At 46.0% G+C, this 18155-nt stretch overlaps 2 protein-coding genes across 2 annotated transcripts in view; one reads left to right on the plus strand and one right to left on the minus strand.

The window, feature by feature from the left end:
* Positions 1-853: 853 nt before the first annotated feature.
* LOC123347709 (myb/SANT-like DNA-binding domain-containing protein 2) lies at positions 854-10506 on the plus strand. The gene is made up of 3 exons (XM_044984946.1): positions 854-1279; positions 9069-9773; positions 10317-10506. The coding sequence occupies exons 2-3, from the start codon at positions 9333-9335 to the stop codon at positions 10449-10451; spliced, it is 576 nt and encodes a 191-aa protein (XP_044840881.1). The 5' UTR covers positions 854-1279; positions 9069-9332; the 3' UTR covers positions 10452-10506.
* Positions 10507-14510: 4004 nt separating this feature from the next.
* EPYC (epiphycan) overlaps positions 14511-18155 on the minus strand; it is a 32753-nt gene continuing 29108 nt past the window's right edge. Inside the window, exons 6-7 of the mRNA XM_044994270.1 lie at positions 17139-17234; positions 14511-14929 (exon numbers count right to left, since the gene is read on the minus strand). Coding sequence (XP_044850205.1) covers positions 14759-14929; positions 17139-17234 — 267 coding nt within the window. The 3' untranslated portion in view covers positions 14511-14758. The remainder of the gene's footprint in view (positions 14930-17138; positions 17235-18155) is intronic.

Consider the following 18155-nt stretch of genomic DNA (forward strand, 5'->3'; position numbering starts at 1 on the left):
GTCGTGTTCCTTGGCGCACGCATCCCTGGTGCACGCCAGCCACACAGGTTCATGGGTCGTAGCAGTGCAGCTACAGCTTCACGCATACTTGCTGGTACACGGAACTTGGGGACCCCGTGGCGCCGTGTTGTACTCCAATGCTTTGGTTGCTTCTTCTTCCAGGATCCCCTGCTGTTGCCTCCCCCTATCCACCAACACTGCCTCCTTTTAGGGAGTCTGTAGTGGTACCACCTAGGAGAGGGATGGACAGCCCTTGGCTGCCTCTGCCCAGTGCCATAGTGACAGTGAGAAAACCCTCCCAGGCTTCTTCTCCCCCCTGTTGCAGGCCACTGATCTTGTTGACCCTGCATAGAAAGCTGCTGCCACCAATGCTGGCTCCTCCACTTGCTAGTCAGGGATATATAAGGATCCTGTTCCACCAGATACTTCTTCTTTTGCACCACTAGCTGCTTCCTTGGCTCCACCTCCTCCTGCAACTGCCAGTTCCCTCTGTACTGTTGATTCCTTCTGCTACTGCCAGCTTCTCCTGGCCTTAACCAGCTGGTCTCCTGCAGCTGCTCTCCTTGTCTGCTGCTGTTCCTTCCAGCTCCTCCTGCCTTGGGGCCATGCCCAACTCCTATAGCGGCTCGTAACATGATGAGCCCCCGGTGCGAGATGCCGCCTGGTCCCTTGTCCCTGCACAGACTCAACAGGCCGCGGGTGTAGTGCCACCGGGGGTGGCGGCCTCCTTTTGCCTCAGGAGTCCTGTCCACACTGAACATAGCATCCCAGTCACCGGGGGCAACAGGCAGCCAATCACAAAGCAATGGGCGGGGCTGTAACTGAACATTCCACAGGCACTTTTGCCCAGAGCGAGCCTGAGATTGTTTTTCTTGCCTAGGAGACTTAAGGAGAGCCAAATCTCTTGCCTGCTGCCCGAGGCTGCGGGGCAACTTCACCATATTCAGACCCCACACACCTGCCATGCTTTGTGCATGGGTTTTAACTAGAGATGGGCTTGAGACAAAATGCCTGATCCAAACACCCCAAACTCTGGGTTAGGTCAGACCAAGTGTTGCAGTTATCCCTGAAGTCAGTGGATTCTGGCCCCTGTCATGTGACAAGGATATTAACCTTTGTGACTTTGATCCAGGTCAGGAGGCTGGGGCTGAGAAATAAAATTGTGTGTCACCCCTTTATTACCTCCAGGCCCCCGCCCCACCCCAAGCTTTAATACCAGTCAACATTTTGCTACATATACCGAGATTTCCATCTGAGGTTCTCAAAACACCTTATAAGGGTGAGTGATCGTTATTATCTCCATTGTATAGATAGGATGTATGCGACACTAAGAGGTTAAGTGTCTTCTTCATGGTCACAAGGAGCAAATGGTTGGGAGAGGAATTCAACCCAGCTCTCCTGCTTCCATGTCCCATGCCCAATCACTGGAGCATGTTGCTTTATGTACTCTATCTTTAGGGATTTCCAAAAATAAAATCTGGCCAAAATCTGGCTAAAATGCAGCCCACAAAGCTCTGTAATGGGGTCCTGCAGTCTGCCTTCTTTTGAATGTGGAGGGGTAGCCTTGGGAGACTACATGTTACAGCATATCCCTGCCTTCTGGCTATCTAATATATCTGCATGCCCCCCATCTGTATGCCTCTTCCTGTGGGTCGCTAGTTTCATGGTACCCGTGTAATTGTAGTTGTCATATGTGGTTATTATCACAAAGGGAGCTGCAATATCTGAGATAACTAAGGCAATACTAATTGAGGGCTTTTGAATATTATGCCTCAGTATTATCTCAGTCTGAGAAAGTTGTCATCACTAAATAATTCTGGCAGGCTTTTTCTTTATTTAAATACGAAATCAGAAAAAAACAGTTAAGAACGGAGTGTGTTTAAAATGCTGTATTTGAAACAGAGTGGAGCAAAAGGAATTACAGTTCGTTTTTTTTCTTTTGGTTTAACAAACAAAATTTCATATCGTGTCACCTTGCTTTATTCTCAGACCAATTCCATGTATTCCATTAGTACTCAGTAAGGAGGCCACGGTGAAAATTCTAGCAGACTGATATACTGGGACTACAACGGGAAAGATGCTCACAGTGATGAGCATAGCAAACTTGAACGAGGACAAGTACATTTATCTTTAATATAAGGCTTTGATTTAATACAAAGTTGTATAATGTATCAACACATGATGGCAGTAGTAGTCTGTGTAAAATGATTAACTGAAGATGTCTGGGTATTAGAGAGACAGGATCGGTGCGATAATATCTTTTATTGGACCAACTTCTGTTGGTGAAAGACGCAAGCTTTCCCAGAGCTCTTCTTCAGGTTACCTCACCCACCTTGTCTCTTTAATATCCTGGGACCAACACAGCTACAACAACACTTCATACAATCTATGTGAAAACAGACCTCATTTGCTTTTAGTTATTATGGAGACAACCACAACAAAAGCTTACATAGCCCAACAATTACTGGGATGAACTGCAAATAGGGTAGGAGAGATGTTAAATTTTGTTTAATGCAGTTGAGCGAGGTTCAACTACAAATATGGTCTCTGAACTAGACTCTGTTGCGTAATGAGCTAGTCTGGAGATGCTCTGACATATCATTCCAGTATCTGTGGCATGCCACATTAATTATAGCAGATATCTCTATTCATTCTTTGTTTAAAGATCTGATCCAAAGCTTATTGAAGTTACTGGATGTCTTTCCACTGCCTTCTTTGAGCTTTGGATCAGGCACTAAGAAAGTTGCCAGACAGACAGGTCTTCTTTATTCACAGAATAGACTCCATTTCCCAAACTATATTGCTAACATACCTTAAGCCCATTTCAGAAGGGTCAATTATATGGGTGAAAGGGTAATTTAGTAGTCATGGTTCTCTATTAAGATGATGATTTTATTTTATTTTATTTTATTTACTCTTTGCTATTTACTGGTTAAATGCAAGCATCTTGGGCTTTTACAAAGTGTGCTAACAATGATGATATCTTTGCTGATGGACTGTTCACTAGGAAGAAGACTTCTACCATCAACCCATTCCATTTAAGTAATTCTACAGTGTAAGGTGGTAAAGATTTTTCTGTCACTACTGAGCGGAGTAATTTTGAATGTGTGACAATGATAAAAGACTCTGTTTCCCATTAGCAGTTGTCCTACAAGAATGTAGTCCCTTGTCCTTTCATTCTTAATAGATTTTCCAGACAACTGCCACAATATTGAGTATCTGGCAAACAGAAGTTCCAGCAAAGCTTTCGTTCACTGTTCAGGTTTTTTGGTTTGCCACAGAAAGGGTATGTATGTTTTTCAGTGTGATATACAGAGAGGTTTGATATGCCCTTCTGCTCCTGGTGTACTGAAAGCTGTACAATTTCCCCCCAGCCACTATGTTGAAAATTTACCCCCTTTGTGTGAACACCACACTATTAAGTTTACCAGAGCAGTTAGTTAATGTTCACGAGGCATCATATCATTGGGCTCTTATGTTTCTGTATGATCCAGCTATTCTTGCTATACTTTTCTCCCATAGATTAAATAACCCTTTAGTGCCTGGTACCCAGGGGCGGCTCTATGTATTTTGCCCCCCCAAGCACGGCAGTCAGGCAGCCTTTGGCAGCGTGCCTGCAGGACGTCTGCCGGTCCCGCGCCTGCGGTGTACCCACCGCCAAATTGCCGCCAGCAGTTCGGCAGCCAGTCCTCCGAGAGGGACTGAGGGACCCGCCACCGAATTTCTGCCAAAGACCTGGATGTGCCTCCCTCTTCCAGGAGCCACCCGAAGCAGTAGCTTGCTGCGCTGGTGCCTGGAGCCGGCCCTGGATCCAGCATTTCAAATGGTGAACACTGGATTCACTTTTAAAAGATTCCCATGATTAATCAGAAATATTAGTAATGTTTGGGTGTCTGTGACTGATTTTTATGTCATTGTATAAAAAACAAAGCAGGAAAACATAAATCAGAAAAGATGGGTGGTTTATATGCAGTGACGGAAAGGGAGATTCCTATTTTTCACATATTCAGGCCTCGGTAAATGGGTATGAATAACTCCCACCCCTTTCTTCCAACATTCTTCCTTTGCTTCTCTGTCCCACTGTTTTGCCTGGACTGTCTCTCTAACTAGAGCAGCCAAACAAATGGTTTCCTTCAGAACCACTGTTAACAGGAGGGACTGCATATTTTTCAAAATTTTTAAACACAGTGTTATGAAACATATTGCACTTTACCAATGTAATTTGACCTCTGCCATTAGTGTTTAGTAGTGGAAAATCCTAATTGCCTGTGTGAAGCAGATAAAAATAATGTTAAATGATCATTTTTTCCTAACATTGCTTTCTATTTGACTGCCAAAAATTTACATATAACTTATCTCACAGTTCAGAGCAATTGCACCTGTATTCCCCCTCTATGATCCACCAAAGGCAACCACTTTCAGGGTTTAGGCTCCCCAGCTGTCACTTCTCTTTGGTGGTGGTGTCCCACTACCTCCTGAACAGTTTTTTTTTTCAGGCTGCTTGTCTACACTGTGAATTCCCCACCAAGTCAGACTGCCTAAATGGGCCTGATTTATGCTCTAAGCAGCATAATTGCCCATAGGTATAAATTACCACACAGTCTCTCTAAGCAATCACATTTATTCTTAAAGGGAAAGAATTAACAGAGGGAACATACTAAAACAATAAAAAATATGCTAATAAGTTTACAAGAGATCATCCCAACTCCAACAAGAGCTCTGGCAGGTGTCCAGTCCTTCAAACCCCACCAAGGTTATTTTTCTGTGGTTTCAAGTTCATAACCACCTTGGCTCATAACAAGCGTCCCCATGAATGGTGCAGAAAATAGGGCAGAAAAGGTGGGGGAGTCACACTGTATGTAAGAGAGCAGTATGACTGCTCAGAGCTCCAGTATGAAACTGCAGAATAACCTGAGAGTCTCTGGATTAAGTTTAGAAGTGTGAGCAACAAGGGTGATGTCGTAGTGGGAGTCTGCTATAGACCACCAGACCAAGGGGATGAGGTGGACGAGGCTTTCTTCCGGCAACTAGCAGAAGTTACTAAATCACAGGCCCTGGTTCTCATGGGAGATTTCAATCACCCTGATATCTGCTGTGAGAGCAAGACAGCAGTGCACAGACAATCCAGGAAGTTTTTGGAAAGTGTAGAAGACAATTTCCTAGTGCAATTGCTGGAGGAACCAAATAGGGGCAGAGCTTTTCTTGACTTGCTGCTCACAAACGGAAGAATTAGTAGGGGAAGCAAAAGTGGATGGGACCTGGGAGGCAGTGACCATGAGATGGTCGAGTTCAGGATCTTGACACAAGGAAAAAGGGAGAGCAGAATACGGAACCTGGACTTCAGAAAAGCAGACTTTGACTCCCTCAAGGAACTGATGGGCAGGATCTCCTGGGAGAATAACATGAGGGGGAAAGGATTCCAGGAGAGCTGGCTGTATTTTAAAGAATCCTTATTGAGGTTGCAGGAACAAACCATCCCAATGTGTAGAAAGAATAGTAAATATGGCAGGCTACCAGCTTGGCTTAACAGTGAATCCTTGCTGATCTTAAACACAAAATAGAAGGTTACAAGAAGTGGAAGATTGGACAAATGACCAGGGAGGAGTATAAAAATATTGCTCAGGCATGCAGGAGTGAAATCAGGAAGGCCAAATCACACTTGGAGTTGCAGCTAGCCAGGGATGTTAAGAGTAACAAGAAGGGTTTCTTCAGGTATGTTAGGAACAAGAAGAAAGTCAAGGAAAGTGTGGGCCCCTTAATGAATGGGGGAGGCAATCTAGTGACAGAGGATGTGGAAAAAGCTAATGTACTCAATGCTTTTTTTGCCTCTGTTTTCACAAACAAAGTGAGCTCCCAGACTGCTGCACTAGGCAGCACAGCATGGGGAGGAGGTGACCAGCCCTCTATGGAGAAAGAACTGGTTCAGGACTATTTAGAAAAGCTGGACGAGCACAAGTCCATGGGGCCGGATACACTGCATCCGAGGGTGCTAAAGGAGTTGGCGGATGTGATTGCAGAGCCATTGGCCATTATCTTTGAAAATTCATGGTGATCGGGGGAGGTCCCAGATGACTGGAAAAAGGCTAATGTAATGCCCATCTTTAAAAAGGGAAGAATGAGGATCCGGGGAACTACAGGCCAGTCAGCCTCACCTCTGTCCCTGGAAAAATCATGGAGCAGGTCCTCAAGGAATAAATTCTGAATCACTTAGAGGAGAGGAAAGTGATCAGGAACAATCAGCATGGATTCACCAAGGGCAAGTCATGCCTGACTAACCTAATTGCCTTCTATGATGAGATAACTGGCTCTGTGGATGAGGGGAAAGCAGTGGATGTGTTATTCCTTGACTTTAGCAAAGCTTTTGATATGGTCTCCCACAGTATTGTTGCCGGCAAATTAAAGAAATATGGGCTAGATGAATGGACTATAAGGTGGATAGAAAGCTGGCTAGATGGTCGGGCTCAACAGGTAGTGATCAACGGCTCCATGTCTAGCTGGCAGCCGGTATAAATCGGAGTGCCCCAAGGGTCGGTCCTGGGGCCGGTTTTGTTCAATATCTTCATTAATGATCTGTAGGATGGCGTGGACTGCACCCTTAGCAAGTTTGCAGATTACACTAAACTGGAAGGAGTGGGAGATACACTGGAGAGTAGGGATAGGATACAGAGGGACCTAGACAAATTAGAGGACTGGGCCAAAAGAAATCGGATGAGGTTCAACAAGGACAAGTGCAGAGTCCTGCACTTAGGACGGAAGAATCCCATGCACTGCTACAGACTAGGGACCAAGTGGCTAGGCAGCAGTTTTGCAGAAAAGGACCTAGGGTTACAGAGAACGAGAAGCTGGATATGAGTCAACAGTGTGCCCTTGTTGTCAAGAAGACAAACAGCATTTTGGACTGTATAAATAGGAGCTAGGGCCGGTGCAAGGAAGTTTTGCGCCCTAGGCGAAACTTCCACCTTGCACCACGCCCCTACCCAGCTAACCCTGCCCCCCCACAGCAGCTAACCCAGCCCCCCACCCGGGGAGCCTGCCACACCCCCCGCCCAGGGAGCCCTCCCTCTGCGGCAGCTAACGCCGCCTGGGGAGCCTGCCCCAGCTCACCTCCACTCCACCTCCACCGCTGAGCACGCCGGCGCTGCTCTAATTCTCCTCCCCTCCCAGGCCTGCAGCGTCTATTGGAGGAGTATTAGAGTGGGGGCTGTGTGCTCAGCGGAGAAAGCAGAGTGGAGATGATCTGTGGCAGGGAGAGGTTCCCCTGTGCACCCCACCCCACCCGTTACTGCGGGCGGCCCGCCCCCCGGCTCCCCCCTCCCGCCCCAGCTCACTTCCACTCCACCTCCTTACCTGAGCGGGCTTTTAGGCGTCCCCAACCACTAGGTGCCCTAGGAGGCCGCCTAGTTTGCCTAAATGGTTGCACCGGCCCTGATAGGAGCATTGCCAGCAGATCAAGGGACGTGATCATTCACCTCTATTCAGCATTGGTGAGGCCTCATCTGGAGTACTGTGTCCAGTTTTGGACCTGACACGACAAGAAGGATGTGGAAAAATTAGAATGAGTCCAGCGGAGGGCAACAAAAATGATTAAGGGGCTGGAGCACATGACTTATGAGGAGAGGCTGAGGGAACTGGGATTGTTTAGTCTACAGAAGAGAAGAATGAGGGGGGATTTGATAGCTGCTTTCAACTACCTGAAAGGGGATTCCAAAGAGGATGGCTCTAGACCAGGGGCGGCTCTAGATATTTCACCGCCCCAAACACGGCGGCATGCCGCGGGGGGCACTCTGCCGGTCGCCGGGAGGGCAGCAGGCGGCTCCGGTGGACCTCCTGCAGGCATGCCTGCGGAGGGTCCACTGGTCCCGCAGTCCGCAGGTCCCACGGCTTTGGTGGATCTCCCGCGGCACACCTGCGGAAGGTCCACTGGAGCCGCGGGACCAGTGGACCCTCCTCAGGCACGCCTGAGGGAGGTCCACCGGAGCCGCCTGCCGCACTCCCAGCGACCGGCAGAGCGCCCCCCGTGGCATGCCGCCCCAAGCATGCGCTTGGCGTGCTGGGGCCTGGAGCCGCCCCTTCTCTAGACTGTTCTCAGTGGTAGCAGATGACAGAACAAGTAGTAATGGTCTCAAGTTGCAGTGGGGGAGATTTAGGTTGGATATTAGAAAAAAACTTTTTCATTAGGAGGGTGGTGAAGCACTGGAATGGGTTACCTTGGGAAGTGGTGGAATCTCCTTCCTTAAGGTTTTTAAGGTCAGGCTTGACAAAGCCCTGGCTGGGATGATTTAGTTGGGGATTGGTCCTGCTTCGAGCAGGTGATTGGACTAGATGACCTCCTGAGGTCCCTTCCAACCCTGATATTCTATGATTCTATTCTATGATTCCATGAATAGGTCAAGTCTTTCCAACCCTTCCCATGAAGGATTGGGGTCTTCCTTGGGCATAAGATTCTGTCTGATTGTTAGATGATAAAGCAGGCCCTGAGTCAACTTAAATTCAGGCTATTTATCCAAAAGTCCTTTCTTTGTGTGCTTTTTTTCTAAAAAATCTAGTCTGAACCAGCATATGCAAGCCTTTCCAGGCGATGGTACTTCCCTGGAGGTGTAATCACATCCCCCGCGCTGTTCTTAGTTCCTGGAGAGCTATGATCTCCCTCCTGCATAGAATTAGGTAAAATCCCTATCCCACAATGGTACTTAAATTTAAAACAGTGAGATCTCTCAAAGATACTGGAGGAAATTGTCCTCTCTCTCCCAGATTGAATAATGAATGACAAGGTGGGTAAAATGAGTCTCAGGGACTAGACAAAATGGCTGCAGAAAAAACCAATGTGGAGTCCCTATCTTGTAAAATGCAATGCATGTGATGTCTGTTTGTGACCCTTGGACTACCAAACACAAAGCAGCTAATTAAGATTTTTTGATCTGAAGTAGGGGGAGATTCTGAAACTGTTGACCCAGCAGTTGTTTGTCTAAGGCCTGGTCTACACTAGCCTGTTATTTCGGAATTACCCGAGTTATTTCGAAAAAAAAAAAATTCCGTCCACATGACCAAACTTTTTTTTTTATTTAAAGGGCTCTTTAATTCAATTTCTGTACTCCACCTCGGCAAATGGAGTAGCGCTTCAATCAAGATCGCAATCCCAGGTTAAAGGTATTGTGGACGCAATTCAACATTATTGGCCTCCGGGAGCTATCCCAGGATGCTCCCTTGTGACCGCTCTAGTTAACACTCTCAACTCTGGGCAGGAAAAGCCCCAGGAACTTTTGAATTTCATTTCCTGTTTGGTCACCAGCAGCACTGGTGACCATCAGCACAGTCCACCATCATAGGCGACCATGCAGAATCCACCATCACAGGAGATCACCCAGTCCTGGATTCGCAGACGAGCTCCAGCATGGTCCAAACGAGAAGTACTGGATCTCATTGCATGCTGGGGAGATGAGTCTGTTATGGCAGAACTACGTTCCAAAAGAAGGAACGCAAATACCTATGCTAAAGTCTCCAGGGCCATGACGGAAAGAGGCTACTCCAGGGACACAGAGCAGTGTCGTACAAAAATCAAGGAGCTCAGGCAAGCGTACCAAAAAGCCAGGGAGGCAAACGGGCGCTCTGGGTCACAGCCCCATACATTCCGCTTTTACCATGAGCTCCACGCAATTATGGGGGGTGATGCCACCACTACCCCACCACTGTCCATAGACACCTGCAAGAGGGGAGTGGCACGGAGTGAGGAGGAAGAGACACTGGAGGACGAAGAGGAGGAGGAAGAGGAAGGGGTAAGTGGGGAATCCGTTTTCGCCCCTAGCGAGGAACTAATCTTAACACTGGATCCAATAGCCTCCCCTCACTCCCAAGGCGGGTTTCTGTTCCATGACTCTGGAGAAGGTACTTCTGGTGAGTGAGATCCTGATTGGAGCCACGCAGTGGGTGTGGGGGAACCAAGCCATGCTGGGTTGTTCACATTTAGAGTAAATGGCTCATCCCTGCTTTGAGCCTGATTGGAGCCACGCGGTGGGGGGGGCGGGGTGTGTGTGGCGGGGGCGGGGGGGTTGTTGTGTGCAGTGATCCCAGAGAGCCCGCAGGCCCTCCTTTTATATGGCAAACCCACCAGGCATTGCTTGCTGTGGGAAAGGGGGCCCAGCAGATTGAAAGCATTGAAATGAATGTAGAAGAAGCAGAACCCCATGTGCCCCTAGACTGCCTGCAAGATGAATTCTGTTGCCTGGCCGTGTGTGGTGGCTTACTCATACCAAAGTGCCCCCTTTGTTCTCTGCAATATATTTTTTAAAATACTACCCTCCCTTTTTCTCCTCCCACAGGTGCAAATGTTTCAACTCAGCCCCTATCTACTCCATCCCAGAGGCTGGTCCAGGTTAGAAGGTGGAAAAAATGAACTCGGGAGGACATGTTTGCTGAGCTCATGCAGTCCTCCTGCACTGATAGGGCCCAGCTGAATGCATGGAGTCAAACAATTGCGGAGTCCCGTAAAGCATTACAGGAACACGAAGAGAGGAGAGAGGCGCGTGATGAGAGCAGGCAGGACGCTATGGTCAAGCTCATGGGGGAGCAAACTGACATGCTCCGCTGTACGGTGGATCTAATGCGGGAAAGGCAGCAAGACCACAGACTGCCGCTGCAGCCCCTGTATAACCGCCCTCCCTCCTCCCCAAGTTCCATAGCCTCCTCACCCAGACTCCCAAGAACACGAGCAGGGAGGCTACAGGGACCCACACACTCAACCCCAGAGGATCGCCCAAGCACCAGAAAGCTGGCATATGCGAACTTTTGATTTGGTTTCTGGACTTGTCCTTCCCTCCTCCTCCTCCACCCCCCTAACCCCTCCCAAGTCTACCTTCTAATTTCTGTCAATGCGTTGTGCCTCAAATAATAAAGAACGTTTTTTAAACAATTTTGACTTTATTTCCTTTCATATATATATATAGGGTGTGGGTAACTTCAAGAGAAACAAACACAATTGTCACACCGTATCCTGGCCAGTCATGAAACTGGCTTTCAAAGCTTCTCTGATGCGCAGTGTGCCTTGCTGTGCTCTTCTAATCACCCTGTTGTCTGGCTGTGTGAAATTGGCAGCCAGGTGAGTTGCCTCAACCTCCCACCCTGCCATAAAAGTCTCCCCCTTACTCTCACAGATATTGTGGAGCACACAACAAGCAGCAATTACAATTGGAATATTGGTTGTGCTGAGATCTGATCAAGTCAGTAAACTGCGCCAGCGCCCTTTCAGACGTCCAAAAGTACACTCCACCACCATTCTGCACTTGCTCAGACTATAGTTGAACTGCTCCTTACTACTGTCCACGGTGCCTGTGTATGGCTTCATGAGCCGTGGCATTAAGGGGTAGGCTGGGTCCCCGAGGATAACTATAGGCATTTCAACATCCCCAACAGTAATTTTCTGGTCTGGGAAATAAGTCCCTTCCTGCAGCTGTTCAAACAGACCAGAGTTCCTGAAGATGCAAGCGTCATGCACCTTTCCTGGCCATCCCACGTTGATGTTGGTGAAAAGTCCCTTGTGATCCACCAGTGCTTGCAGCACATGGAAAAGTACCCCTTACTATTTATGTACTGGCCGCCACGATATGCCGGGGCCAAGATGGGGATATGCGTTCCGTCTATTGCCCCGCTGCAGATAGGGAACCCCAGTGCATTAAAGCCATCCACAGTGGTCTGCACATTTCCCAAAGTCACTACCCTTGATAGCAGCTGGTCAATGATTGCATTAGCTACTTGCAGCACAGCAGCCCCTACAGTAGATTTGCCCACTCCAAACTGATTCCCGACTGATCGGTAGCTGTCGGGTGTTGCAAGCTTCCATAGGGCCACTCGCTTCTCAACTGTGAGGGCTGCTCTCATTTTGGTGTCTTTGCACTTCAGGGCAGGGAACAGCAAGTCACAAAGTTCCATGAAAGTGGCCCTACACATACGAAAGTTTCGTAGCCACTGGGAGTCATCCCAGACCTGCAACACTATGCAATCCCACCAGTCTGTGCTTGTTTCTCAGGCCCAAAATCGGTGTTCCACAGCATAAACCTGGCCCAATGCCACCATGATCTCCCAATCACCACGTCGTGCATCTAGGAATGTCTGTGTCCATGTCCTCATCGGTATAGTAATCGCACTGTCGTCGTTTCCTCGCCTGGTTTTGCAGATACTGAACATACTGCTGGATAATGCGCGAGGTATTTACAATGGTCAAAACTGCAGTAGAGATCTGAGCAGGCTCCATGTTTGCCATGCAATGGCACCTGCACAGGTAATCCTTGAAAAAGGGCGTGAAATGAGCTGTTTGGTTCAAGATGGCCGATAAAAGGCAGTAAATGGTTTTCTTCTGTAGCTTCCATGGGAGCCCAGGACAGCTTCCGCTGCTTTCTCCAGATTGTCTGTGCAGCTCTGTTCACGATGGCTGAGAAACAGCAGGGAATTATTGCCTTCTGTAGCTTCAATGGGAGCCCAGGACCGACAACATGGAGAAAGGGGCGAGAGCAGAGTTTGCGACGGAAGCGTGAGCAGAGTTTGCGGCGGAAGCTGTGCGGTTCTGTTCATGATGGCTGAGAAACGGTGGAGAATTGTTGCCTTCTGTAGCTTCCACGGGAGCCCAGCACAGACAATCTGGAGAAAGCGGCGGAAGATGTGCGGCTCTGTTCACGATGGCCGAGAAATGGCGGAAAATGGTTAGATGAAAGAGTAGATAGAAAGAGGAGAAGACATTCGAAGTGGATTCAACATACCAGGAGACAGACAGTGCACCGTGCTGCATAGTCTGCTGGCATCATGGCGTCTGCCGTAGCTTTCACAGAGGGAGGAGCGAGTGACGGCACACACCCAGAAAAACCCGTGAGAATGTTTTTGCCCCATCATGCACTGGGAGCTTAACCCACAATTCCAATGGGCAGCAGAGACTGCGGGAACTGTGGGATAGCTACTACAGTGCAATGCTCCACCATTTGATGCTAGCCTCAGTACTGTGGACACAGTCCGCCGATTTCAAACACGTTAGTGGGGACACATAACATCGAATGTATGAACTCGATTCAGGAAATTCAAATAAAATAACTTCAAATTAATTTCGTACTGTAGACGTACTCTGAGACAGCAGGGCCCTGTGAGGACAAAAAGAAGCCTCACCAATGAAAAGGCTGATGATATAGCATATTTTTTTTGGGGGGGGAGCATGTTTAGGGGGTTGGAGAATGCAAAAAGAAACTATTTTCCCACATTCCCTGATATACCAGGATTTGAGAAACTCTGAAAAATTGAAGTCTGAGCAGAAGTATGAAATGAGAACAGAAGCTGCAGTCCGGAATAATTTATATCCTTCCTATCTAGCTTTCTAAAAAATACTGTCCAGCTTAGTGGGGGAGTAGTGGATGTAGCCTGCTATGACATTCCAGCATTAATTTTGGCCCTTCTGAATTCATGCCATGCACAAACAAACCTGCTGTCCATGTCCCCAGCATGCCTACTTCCATGTTGTGGTTCAGAGAGCATGGGAAAGGGAGATGCAATGTTCCATTGCCTGGCTCAGCAGAAGTGTAGAGGAAGTGTTTCTGTTGCATTTGACACTTACATGGTGCACGTGCTCATTTAAGCTCAGGCAAATTTTCAGAGCAAATGAATTTTAGTTTTTGTAGGTGGGAAGATATTTTTTGTTACTGGCTAGCATAAACTTTTTTTTCAGAAATATTTCAAAAGATTTTCAGGGTGTCACTTTCCTCTCTTTACCCTTATGAGTGACCGGCTTCTTGAATCCATCAGGTTGTTTCTGACCATCATGTTTCAAAGTGGAAGGTATTAAACATTCAACAGAAAATAGATTTCTTCAGAATTGCCGGGGTGAGAGAATTTCCAGATCCTGATTGCTGAGACTCCATGAGGAATGAAGAAGAACTCAAAGAAATGGATATATATACTTGGAGATTTAGCTCACATGCCAAAACTGAACTTATTCAACTGGAATGTTCTGTCTGACTATCAAGGTACTCCAGGTAAAGTTCTTCAGCTTCTTTAACAGATACAGGTTAAAGTTCAATATTTTCCAAACAGGCCATTAAATATGAGGATTTTATTATTGCTCTAAAAGAACTGGATATAGAAAACAAGGCTTTGTGTCTCATCAAGATTATAGTGCCCAATTATTACTACAAAGGGAGAAGCATTTTATGTACATTTATTTACTTGTATATGTTTATTCTTCACATTTTGGTATTGATGCAAGGGAAGGGTCAACATTTTCCAAATATTTTGGAATAGTATTAGTATTTCTCAAAAACAATTTGGTGCTTTAGAAGACAAGTAGAAAGCAAAGATTTGTATTTCACTGAGAGTATGAAGCCAATTAGAATGAAAATGTCATGGATATAGTGCATTTTGTGTTATTCATTTATTGTGTTATAATTAATTTAAATCTATATAAAATTATTAAATTTTAGCATGCGTACATTAAATCTGTTTGCATCCAAGTTATACATATTCCGTTATTCTGACCCCCCTTTTCTATATACTCAATGCAGTTGTTGTATTGAATGCATTGGTATCTATAGCATTGCACAGTCTATATTTCAGTACATCTTTTAGCATTTCACATTATTGTTTGTCTTTTTCATTAATTTAATTACTGATTAATAACCTGTCAAATGAATGAACTTTGAAAATAATATGTATTGGGCTTTCTGTAGCAACGACTTGTTCATTTGTCATAGACACTGCCATGTCAAACGACAGTGCTGGCCACTGTCGAAGCTTAGATGAGGCTACCAATTGGCAAACGGGGTAGGCACATGTAAGCAGAAGGAGTCTTGCTCAAGTTGATGGGATTGCCATCCAGTCTGATGTCTTCTAGAGCTCTACGGGCATAAGTAACATCTTTCATTTTGCAGAAAGTGTCTTCATGCATCTCCTGAATGTTGTTGTTCTAAAAAGAAAAGCAAAAATATCCATAAAGACAAAAGTATATGTTTGACAATAATTGTCTTTGAAAACCAATTTATTGACATATTTTCTGTGTTGTAAAAAGAAAGTAACATAAGCACAAAGGACCAGGTTGTCTCCCAAACCGAGCGCCTCTGCACTGCTCACAGTGCAAAAGAGAGATTCTGGCTGCAGATAGCCAACTGACAATTCTCCCGGCTAGGAGGAGCTCTCAACTGATATAAAATTGCACCTTGAAACAACCCCTCGCACTCTCGGGAAAAGGCCAAGAAGACAAGGTGGAGCAAGGTGGGAAGGTGAGAGACCAGAGCAATTCCAGCTGGAAAATCATGCCCAGAGGTCAACCCAAAGAATCATGGAACTATAACCAGCCCCTTGACATCCTCAGACCTCTCAACTTGCCAAGTCACAGATCTGGAATACAATGTTTGTCACAGGCCCTAAATAAAGGGCTTACACACCCAGAATTCATGCAGGAAGCTTAAAATGCTGTGGGATTCATTCATTTAGTGTAACTAACTCTTCCTGTAACCCCAGCTTTGTGATTCTTTTTCTGAGGTAAACAATTTTCACCAATAAAAATGATAGGACACCAAAATTGTGTAGGACATAGGTTATTTTAGAACTAAAATGACGTGTCTCAAAATGAGGAGCATCTAACCACTATAGAGAGCCCCTCCCACACTTTTGTGCCTGCCAGATATTGGTGCAGGAGAGAATCCAGCTTGTTGCCTGTCTGTACAATTGTTCAATATGTAGTGGCTTATGTTGCCCCAGTTTAGCAACGTGCAACCAATAGAATTGATTAGCATTGTTAAAATACATTTATTCTATATAGGTCTTTATAAAATAAATAATGGAGATATCCTACCTCCTAGAACTGGAAGGGACCTTGAAAAGGTCATTGAGTCCAGCTCCCTGCCTTTACTAGGCAGGACTAAGTACTGATTTTTGCCCCAGATCCCTAAATGGCCCCCCTCAAGGATAGAACTCACAACTTGTGGTTTAGCAGGCCAATGCTCAAACCACTGAGCTATCCTTCCATACCCCCAATTTTATTTTTTTTAAAAGTAGGAATCCAAGTATGAATATGCAATGGGGTATTCACCACACACCAGCCCAGAAGGGATTCATGATGCTGAGGAGAGGCCAATTAATCTGATAGCCTGCACCTGGGGAAGAGCCAGGCCTTGAAGGACTGATTGAAGATGGAGCCTAGCTGGGGAGGAACAGGAAGGGCTGGTATAAAGCTAGTAAGTTGATAGCAGAAAAGGGATGAAGGGGGGGAGTCTGAGGCTATGGATTTCAGTAGTCTGCAGCTTCTTCCTGGGAGGAAGGAGTTTGAGCTGGTACACCCAAAGAGTGGGGAGCTAGAAGCAATCCAGGGAAAGACCCAACAGAGCCTGAGGGAAAGCAGACCACAATTGCTAGGTATAGGATCCCTGGGCTAGAACCTGGAATAGTGGGTGGACCTAGGTTCCCTTACCAGCCACAGAAGAAGTGGCACAGACCAGGCAGCAGAATTCAGACTGCTTAGGATGGTTGTCAAGTGGGAATTTCTTACCCTGAAAGGGGAGGGCTATAGTGACCTGGCTGGAGGGTTAAGCATGAAGACAGAGCACCTTAAGTCACAGAGTGTAAGAAAGAGTGGTGGCAGGGATGCAGCAAGCAGTACAACAGGGTGTTGGACCTGTAAAAAGCTAATCCTCAGAACATCCAGTAGAAGGTACCACCTAGTGATGAGTAAAGTACCCCATGACAAATGATAAAATGGTTTTGCTAGACTTATGTTTTTATGTTCTGAATTGTGGGCCAGCTCCTGCATCCTGTAAATAAAAATGGCTCCATTGCCTACACTAAATTATATCAGTGGAGAATCTGGCCCTTTCTGTTTGAATATATATACATTGCACAGATAAGTTTTTTAATGATTCATATCCAGATGGACTACTATTTGGATTATTCAAATTTTGTTTTTTGTCACCTGACTCTGAAATGAGTAGAAAGAGTGAATTTCATGTAATCAATACCCCAATTAGCCTAAGGTTTCAGATGTCCCATGATCCATTTGGATAATAAGAGTTTACCTGAAGTTTAAAAAAACCAAACCACTAAGCACTAATAGTGGTTTGCCCTCCCAGTTATATCTGTTCTGTTTTGCTATTAAAAAATCAATTGGTTTTGTAATCTACCTGAAGATGAAGAGCTTGGAGGTTTTCAGGGAGTGGGAGTGGGATGTGATCCAGGTTATTGTCAGTGATGTAAAGATGATGCAGATCAACCATATCCTGGAAGAGAAGGAAGGGGAGTGTTTCCTAAAAAACCAGAATTTTGTAAAATCTCCAAGAAGAAGACAGTAAGTTTTACATCCACCTTTGCAATGAGAAACTGAACTTGCCAATTCCTTTTAAATCAACATGACTCTACGTTTAAAAAAAATTACAATGAAATATAGATAGGAACATGCATTGCCAAGATCAGTTACTATCAGAGATCAGCTGTCTTGGTAAAGCAACTGAGAATGGCAAATAAATATTTAAGTGAAGTCTTCACCTCAGCATTGTGTCAAAATGCACATACTATCCGTCCCAGCTTCTGCAGAAAGCCCTTCCTTTGGGCCTGTTTTTTTTCTTAGAGGAGTCATCAGGTTATTGTTTGTCAGAAATCAATTTTGTTCAAGCAAAATGTATCTACATAATAATCTTTACCTCCCACCCCCAAAAGTAAGATGGACTCCTGTGTATCAACAGTGGCAAGTCTGGGATAAGCAGTATCTTCTAATTGCACTAAGGTACAGACTATCAGGACTCCTGAGTTCTCATCCCTAATCATCTTGGGGATGTCAATAAACCACTCTGTGTCTCAATTCACCCATCTGTAAAACAGGCATAAGACTACCTACCTATTTCACTGGTTGTTGTGAATTCATTAACATTTGCCAAGCTCTTTGAGACTCTAGGATGACAAGTGTGCATGTATGGAATGGTAGGGCAGATTTTCTCCCATGTCTGAGACCCTCTTGAATGCATGAGTGAGAGGCTACCTGGGGGCTGGGTTGTGCATTCCCCATCTCACGCTAGGTGCTAGGCTGAGAGGAAGTAGTTGGTGCAGGAGCTGATTCTGCAAACTTTATTATGCTGTCTGAGAGCCACTTTCCCATGAAAGAATTCATAACTGATCAAGTACAGCCAGGAGCGGCGCCAGAGTTT

The sequence above is a fragment of the Mauremys mutica genome, chromosome 1, assembly GCF_020497125.1.
Source record: "Mauremys mutica isolate MM-2020 ecotype Southern chromosome 1, ASM2049712v1, whole genome shotgun sequence".
Lineage (NCBI taxonomy): Eukaryota > Metazoa > Chordata > Testudines > Geoemydidae > Mauremys > Mauremys mutica.